At 37.9% G+C, this 8975-nt stretch overlaps 1 protein-coding gene across 9 annotated transcripts in view; it reads left to right on the top strand.

The window, feature by feature from the left end:
* Positions 1–823: 823 nt before the first annotated feature.
* The window catches only part of NFIB (nuclear factor I B), a 417384-nt gene continuing 409232 nt past the window's right edge, over positions 824–8975 (top strand). For 5 of the 9 annotated variants that reach the window (XM_070248554.1, XM_070248547.1, XM_070248543.1 and 2 more), the window contains exon 1: positions 987–1112. In XM_070248554.1, the coding sequence (XP_070104655.1) occupies positions 1017–1112 (96 nt within the window). In that variant the 5' untranslated portion in view covers positions 987–1016. Of the gene's footprint in view, positions 1113–8975 lie in introns of all 9 variants that reach the window. The other 4 variants (XM_023627371.2, XM_023627361.2, XM_023627362.2 and 1 more) reach the window with 4 other exon arrangements.

The following is an 8975-nucleotide window of genomic DNA, read 5'->3' as shown; positions in this document are numbered from 1 at the left end:
GTTTTACTCTTTTGAAAAGAAGAAAGGCTATTGAGAGTGAGTTGTTTTATTAGTAAATGTTAGTCCTGCTTTCTGTGTGTGCTGATGGGAAGAACTCGTTCAAAGCCCAGGATGAAGCAAAAACCACCAGTGCTGAGGAGACAATGAGTCTCCTTCCAACAGCAGGACAGAGAAGGACTGAGGGAGGAGTCAAATCGAGAGTTGGGATTATGGGCAGACCTGCCCTTCCCTCCTCGTTTTTAGCAGGTCTTCCCTAGATGAAGGAAATAACGTTTCTAGGCCACCTTCAGGCCCGATGCCTCCTGATTGAGAAGCTGTTCTCAGGGCTGATTTATCCTTGCAGATGGCAGGGCTCTTCTTGAACAGAGATTTCAAAGAGTTAAACTGCTTCCATATGTCCAGCATGAGAATGGAGTTTGTAGCCTTTGGCAACCTCGGCTGAATCCAGCTGCAGCTGCTACCTGTGTGTTCCACTCTGTGTGTGTGTGTATGTGTGTGCGCACGCACACCCGCACGCCCGTGTGTGCAGTGACATCTGAACCATGTTCCGACTGTGTGAATGAAACTGTTATGTCTTTGTTGGGGGAGATATTAATTCTGAGCAATTACAGCTCCCTCTCCCCTCACTCCCTCCCACCCCCCTCCCTCCCTTCATCTGCTCAGCAAGGACCATGGACCATGTCAAACAATATACAACAGAGAAGAATGCAAATAAACTTTAGTCTGCATAGCCCAGCAAAGCAGTTAGCCGCCCACTTGCAAGATACTTAACTCTTGTACACATGATACACAAAGAACGCTAGCTACTTTCACCAATCCCTTTAGACCAAAAAAAAAAAAAAAAAAGGCAAAAGAACTGATCCTTGTCTTTCTATCTGTGAGGTTGCAGTTCCTCCTGCTAATAAAGGAGCTTTTCCCATGATGCAGTGTGATAAGGATTGGCCCACATGTAGTCCAGAAAGCCACCGCTGATGTTTCCTTGATTAGGTGTCTTATCTTCCATTGAGCTGCATCTGATGAAGATTGCTGACAGCATAATGGCTGGGAAAACATCGGACAGCTCCATAAAATGGCAGCTATGTTATGACATGTCAGCCAGGACCTGGTGGATGGTAAGTTTGGCGTGATAACATTTTTTTTCACTCCCCCCCTCCTCTCTTCTGAGCTCCTCCTTTATTGTTCCATGCACGTGTTATAAAGTTCGCTGCCTGCGGAAAGTTCAAGCTCAAGTTGTGGGAGCCTGGGGTGCCTCCGCACATCAGTGTGCTAGATAGGATTTCCTCGCTATTGTGGCCAGGGACATAGGCCTTCTTTTTTAAAAAGGCGGTGTGAGTTTTTGTTCACTTTTCTGAAAAAAGAAAAATGCAAATGGTACAGTCGGCCCCAGGCTGGCTGGTGTGAAATATATGAAGGTGGGGCAGTCAGTGGGGGACTGGAGCCTTCTTGGCTAATTGTTCTTGCATTAGTCTTAAAACAGAGTAATGTACTTCTTTCTTTGGCTGCTCTGAATAATGATTTAGATAGTGTATTGTATCATGTTGTGTGCGGTTCCCTCATCAGTATGCGACTGTCCCCCACGCTTCGCCTTAATTTGGAATCCACCTCCCTTTCAATGAATACTGTAACTGGAGCAACCACTGATTACTGTGCCACTCAGCGTAATTAAATTTAGTTAATGAGGATATGCATATTCAGTTCATTATTTTTCTTTGCTCCAGCAAATGTGTGTGGGTTTGTTGTTGCTGGTTTTTTGTCTTTTTTTCTTTTAATCCTCATATTTGTCCAGCTGCAAATTTGGGGAAGAGGAAAAAAAAAAAGCATAAAAATTCAGGACATGGATGAATCCTGTGATTCAGCTTTAAAAATAATATCTGGAGGAGAGAAGTTGTAACTTTCTTTAATCAGAATGCTGGGATTAGAGGCTGTAGTTTTGGGAAAGAAAAGCTTTCACATCAAAAAGTGCTACATGAAAAATTTCAGTCTACTGATTTCTGTTGTGTGGACAATGGTCTCTTGTACGCAATAGTCGTGACATGAATGGGGAAACCTTCTGCAGGCAAGCATTCCAGTATGAATATTAAATTCATCCTTGGGTTAATTCATCTGAGCATTTATGTTCTTTCTTTTCTGCTTCTTTCTCTCTCTGTCTCGCTCTTTCTTTCTTTCCTTCTGCCCCTTTCATTTGCGTCTTGACTGCTCTTGCTTGCTTGCTTTGATAATTATTATGCTTACTGCACGGGCTGTTTTCTCACAATTAGTACAGTGTGAGACAATGGGCACTTTATTCTAGGTAGTGAGGGGTATGGCCAGCCCTGGTGGTCAGCTCATCCCCAGTGCCCAGACAGGAGGGAGAGCCTTCCGATTAGTCCTGGCTTCTGGCAGGACTTCTAGGCAAAAGGGTTTCTTATGAATGTGTTTGAATTTCCCGAAAGGTGGACATTATGCTGTTGCTTCTGGGCTCTTCCTGAGAGCGCACTGGGTACAGGGCTTCGCTGCACATTGCGTTCTTCTCTGCACTTTCTGGTTCCTGCGAGATGTGTGAGCCTGAAGGAAAACTTTTCTGCCGCTGCTACTTGTTGCTGTTTTGAGTGCTCTGTTTCCGAAAGGAAGGGCAGTTCTCAAGGAGAGAGAGCAGCCTGACTCCTTTCCTCTCTCTCTCAACCATTTTATTCCATTTGGAGTATGTTTTACAAGTGCTATAAACTCCAGAGTGGCAGGTTTTCATTCATGGCTGTATCTCTCATTAAGCTTGAACACTGTGCGCGTACACGGGTGCAATGAACTCTTAAAATAACTGGCAGATATTTGGTGAGAGATCTTGCGAAATGTTTACGTAAAAGATTTGCTCGATGTGACTGTACTAAGACTTGGAAGTGATGTTTTAATAATTATCGCGCCTCTTAACTCTCATTTTAGGATGTTTCCAGAAGTGAGTTTTAAAATCACTATTTTTACTAAATGAAACATTTTTCTGTCGGAAAAGTCCAAGGTTTTACTCTAACTTTTTTTTACTTAAACACTGGGATTAATATGGGTATAGTCAGATAATCACGGTACATATTTTGCCGTTAAATTTCATCATTCTGGTTCTGTGCAGAGAGATCATAGCTTCCCAAGAGAAGTGTTTTGTGGATACTAGTGTTAGAGCTTTGTATAAGCTGACTATTCGCTTTTTAAAATTCTGTTCTTTTGTTGCCTGAGAAGATGGCAGAATATGTACATATAGGGACAGGTTCAGAGATAAAATATTAGGTCAAAATTTTTTGCATAAATTATTTTCATATTTAATCTTCATTAGGTTGCATGAATAGTATGTAAGTTTCTTATTAAGGACAACTCACTTTTAATAAACTTTGTTAATTTGAGAAAAATGTCTAAGGGATTAATATTTAATGTGTCATTGAAAACTTGGAATGACAGATGCTTTGTGGAAAGCCTAATTAATCGAACTAAATTATTGCTTATCATTGGCAATATAGTGGAAGAGAGAAGGAAGTACCTGGCAGCTGCTTTATCATGATTCTCCTGTTTTGCATTTTAAGGACTATTTTTAAAAGGTGTTTTAAGGTCCTTCCAAACTGGTTTATTGTAATTCGTCTCTCACTATGACACTGCTTTTTTTATTTTTACAATTGCTCTGGGGTTTTTGTGTAAGAATTTTGTATCCTTATTTGGCTAATCAAATGAAGTTTTAGGACCCGAATCCTGAATTCCAAAGCTGCAGTGTTAAAACGTCCCAGCAATTGGTTCCTGACTTATTGTCTCTTTCACTTAGATTCTCTGATTGTGCGACAATGATCATAAATTCTACTTGACAGGGAAAAAACCCAAACAAGACGTAGTTGTCCAATTCTACATCTGTTTTCCTTCCTAGATAGGCATGTTTTAGTAAAACAGAGGGTGGAAAAACATTTTATTGAGACAGCTGAAAATAAACAAGTACAAGAAGAGTAAACTCATGTGTGTGTATGTTAAATATCATCTCCATACATGCAGTTTTTAAAATGATGCCTCCCTATATGTTTTACTTCTTTAGGTTGTTTTGCGTGTAACTTCTTTCAAGGAAAAAAAATCATGTAAGCAGTTTCAATTACAGGTGGTTGGCTATATTTAGAGTTCTGTTGATGACCTTTCACATTATTTAAAAATACCACTTGGAATGTGTTAAAGACGTATCTTGTAAATAGAACTATTTTATTAACAGTTTTTGATGATGCTATATGTTTCCTTTTGAACCACTGAAAAATAAAGCTAACAAAAACAGTTTTTGGACTTCCCATTCTATTTCGTACTGCTTATTTAAAGCTCTCCAGGAGACCTATTGCAACTTCTTTGTTAGCTATTTGGAACTTCAGGGTAACGAGTATGCACCAGACATTATTTTTTTTCCTGAATTTCATAAGTCTAATCCTTTGATCCCATCAGAACCAGGCAGGACATTTATAAATTTATCATAATCAAGAAGGACAATTATTTAAATATTAATTCATAAAATTTTAATTTGAAAAATTAATTGCCAGTCTATGAGACTTGAAATTCTCATCGTCTGGTAAATATTATTCGAAGTAAACAGACACATAAACATAAAAATTGAACTAGATCTCATATTATCAAAGGCACAAAGGTGATTCTTGGTTGAACACCAATGAATCTACTCAGTTGTAATGTACATTTTATTTTTCTCAAAAGAAAATAATTTACTTTTTGAGAAATTGGTGTTAAAATACAGTTCTTTTATATGGTGTTATCATTTGGCTTAAGACAATATTAATAAGGTGTCCAATGCATCGTTTGTTTGACTGTTTTAAACATAAAATTCTGTTCTCAATACAAATTTTAATTAAGTGGCTTGACAACAAATGTCAATATAGGTATGACAACAATGAAGAGACTGTCTTTACGATAAATAATTCTCTGAGATCTTTGAGAAGTTGAGGCAAACTTAGGCTTACAATTAACTATTTTTAACTGAAAATTCTAAAATTAATATATCTTTTTACAAATACTGGAACTAGTATATGTTATAGTCTATATTTTATTTTACTTTACCATAAGCAGAAGAGTTCCTAAACAGTCTAATTAATATGCTAAAAATATATATGAGAAGGCTCCCGCCTAGCCTAATAACCAGGTTTAAGCTCCTACAGTAATCTACCAGCCAAGCAAAGATATACCTGAAAATCAAAATTCAATATTTATTTAATTTCAAATTTTATTTTATTTCATTTAGAAGTGTAATTGAATATAGAAATGTACTTGAAACTAATAGACACTACACAGATAAAAACTACATCAACTAGTGGCCTGAAGATATGTCTATATGTTGAAACTATTTCCAGAATTAGAAGCTATAAAATTTATGTTTCATGCAACAACTATCTGTTAAGAACTTTCTATATGCCAGGCAATGTTCTAGGTGTGGGGACAACCAAGGCTGTCTCTCTATTCTGGAATCAAACTCATGTCCCAGTGTTACAGGCAGGGGTACTCATCACACTCACGAAGGCTTCTGAATGATTTCCATTTGCTGTATAATGTTAGTAAATATGCAGGTATTACCTTTGCACATATGTCAGTCATTGTGAAAGGTAGTCAATGCATCTTTTCAATACTCTTTTTTAAGCCTGTAGTTGAATGTTAGCATTGCCGTTACCTAATCCATCTTCTGTACAATTAATGACATGGATAAAGACTAATAGTTTATGAAGTACCAGTTCCTGAGTAAAGAAACAATGACGATGATGATGATGATAATGTCTGAGTGAAAAAAATGATTTCAACATCTGTAAAAAATGTTAACACTTTTTTAATGTTTCAAATTTTTTCATAGACAAATTGCACTTTTTTCATTACCCCTCTTCCATACCTATATTCTTTAGTGATGTATTCTCATTTGTAATACCGTTTCAGCATATTTAAATAAGAATGAACTATATGGAAGATGAGGTTAAATACATTACTGTTCTTCTAAGACATTTTCTTATCTGGGAATGATTTTTATTTTATTTTCCATGATTTATTTTCACTTACATCTCTGCATAACAAATACAGCATATAAACTTTGGATAAGGAAAATATGCTTTGGATCCAATCTTAATAAATAGTGATTAGATGGTTATTAATTTAATCAGAGAGTAAGAAACACAAGCGCCTGTCTATCCTCTTTTCCAGTTCCTTTTTGGAAGCGAAGGGTCATGTTCTCAAGGAGCGTTATCTCTTCTATCTGTGGGAAAGCGGGTGTTGATTTTCCAGTTGAGAGACTAGTCAACAAAGATATCTGATGCTCACAACGTCATTGAAACTACAGCATATTTCTGGAACATAGCTGAATGGTGTCGATCACTACCTTTAGGCGTTTTTAAAAAATTCCCTGAGATGATTATTTTGTGACGTTTTCTGTAGTATGGTTTGTAATATACATTCTGAGGGGCTGAGAAAGTGAGCTTGGATATAGGAAGATAGACCAGACCAGTGAAAGAGAATTCGATTCCTCTGTTGCATCCCAATGTGTAAAATAGTCAGGATAATGCACCTTTGGTGCAAAAGTTCTTTTCACAAAAGTTCTATTAAGGGATATATGTAGCTATACCATATATTTCACTGACTTTAAGCATTTTAAGTTTTATTGCATTTTAAGTGCTTAGCAAAGAGCCAGGAGACTAGAAAGTGCTCGATAAATGTTAGTTATGATAATTATTATTATTTCAGCTTACACTTAGCATGTTTTATAATGGGGCAGCTTTAATAACAATTTTCATTTCTCACTGTTTTAGCATAAGTTTTAACCCAGCACTTCTCTAAAACATGACTTTATTTAGAAAGCAATTTTTTTTAGCTTCTTACTATGATGTTCATTTTCTGAGGTTGTAGCATAATGGATATGTTTATGAGCGCAGGGCTGAATCCTGGGAAATGTAGATTTGGTGACCTCTGGCAAATGAATTTGCTCCTCTCACGGCTGGGAGAGCCAGCTGTAAAGTGCAGATAATCATACTCATTACTTGTCGCTCCAACCTGTCGTGAGGATGAATGAGATGGAGTCGGTGAGGCACCTGGTGAATGCAGTGTAAATACCAAGTTCATAACACATACCCAAGGGGGCTAGGATAAGCTGTGACTATTTATGCAGCCTCAGATCTGAGCACTTAGTAGGTCCCCCCAAAATACACAGGGTAGGTGAAGTGACTGTAACTGTAGCATTTTTCTATGGGGCTTTCATAACTATGTTGGCTTTTTGAGTTCATATAAACTTCTTTTGTGGGAACGGCATACATAAATGAATCCTAAAAATTTGGTATTTTCCATTTCAAATTATAGGAGATTTCTTAAAAGCAGAGCCTCCTGAAATATTTCCTTACACTTAGAAAGATTGCATGGCTAATGTTACACATGAGCTTAATTTTAAACATTAACTACTATGATCTTAAGGGTAAAAGAAATTAACAATTGTTGAGGGCTTCCTATTGGCCAGGTGTTGGCCAGGTACTTTGGGTGGCAATTTATATCAGTCGACTCATTCAGTCATCAGCACAGCACAATAAAACAGGCAAAACCAGCCCCACTCTACAGATGAGGCCACTGGACCCTGAGGTTAAGCAACTTGCTGAAATGCACTCCACTAATAATGAGGGAAGGGGAACACAAGGACACTGAAATCCACAAAGTCGAAGTTTGCCTGCTCCTCCCCGAGAACCCGATCAACTGTTTCATCCAGTGACCTGGCTTATGACTCATGATTTGTGACCACGGTCAGGTTTTGCCACCGCCTGCTCTGCACCTGCCTGCGCCTCCAGCTTCGAGCCTGACCTCTTTCTGAGGCTCAGCTCTCCCTGTGTGTTCAGGGGGCCAGCTCACTCTCCCGAGCTGTGTCTGAGGATTGTACAGCTCTGGGATTGGAGGTGGCTGAATTCTTTGGAAATGTGATTCCATTCATCTTTCCTCAAGACAATTAGACTCGCTATAGTCATAAGCCATCTGGGGAAATTTTTTGGAAAGAAATTGGCAAGCAAAGCGTTTCCATTTTCAGGTTTTGATGATATCTGTTTATCTCCTGGGGCTCTTGTGGGGCTCCAATGAGATAGTACATAATAAACGACTGAAAACTATAAAATGCAAAACAAATCGAAGGTACACATGTTATTATCTGGTGGTGGTAAACATGGGTAGGTGAAGAAAAGCTTCCCAGAATTTTGCCAGTGTTCTGGAGCTTGCGATAATGGTAAATTTCCACTAGGTGACGGAGAAAATGCTGGCCGTCTAAAATGTTATGTGATGCTCTTTGCAAATTCTGCTGCTAAACTTCAGATAACAATGCACTACTAGTTCACCAACATCTCATGTTGTAGCAGTAATAATAATACCCATCACCTCCTTTTGCTCATTTAATGGGAGGGTATGAAATAAAGAAATTTCCAAAATGTCGTCTATACTATCTTGCAGTTCAGTTCTTAGATTTTTCATTGCTATGTTTGCTCTTTCACTTGTACCACAAAAGACTCATACTGTAATAATTCTTCAACAAAGTTATTTTAACTCGCATAGCATATGTTATCATAGGAAAGATTTAGTTTGTCATATAATGTAATGGACAGCACATCATGCTATAAATGGGATTTTTTTCCTCTTATTTTCAGGATCGTTAGAGGTAACAATCATCCACTGTTTGAATTGAAATGCTAGCGTATTTGCTATGTTTTTACGCTGTATGTAGGCTGTATGAATGTCCCCACACAAATGAACCCACTTTATTATATGACATTGATTACGTAGGAATATAAGATTTGTCTTACGTTATTTAGTGGCTCAGGGGTGCAACCAAAATTATAAGTGTCAAGAGGTTGGAGACTGGGTCTTATTTACCAGCTCTAAACAGCATTTTGCACATAAAAGGCCCTTAATAAATAACTTAAATTGCATCAAGACGGTTACTATCCCATCTTACTGATGGAGACAGGGATCTCAACGGGCGCTCAAGT

The sequence above is a fragment of the Equus caballus genome, chromosome 23 (assembly GCF_041296265.1).
Source record: "Equus caballus isolate H_3958 breed thoroughbred chromosome 23, TB-T2T, whole genome shotgun sequence".
Taxonomy (NCBI): domain Eukaryota; kingdom Metazoa; phylum Chordata; class Mammalia; order Perissodactyla; family Equidae; genus Equus; species Equus caballus.
The sequence above is the reverse complement of the archived record's forward strand: the minus strand, read 5'-3'. Positions and strand labels throughout refer to the sequence as shown.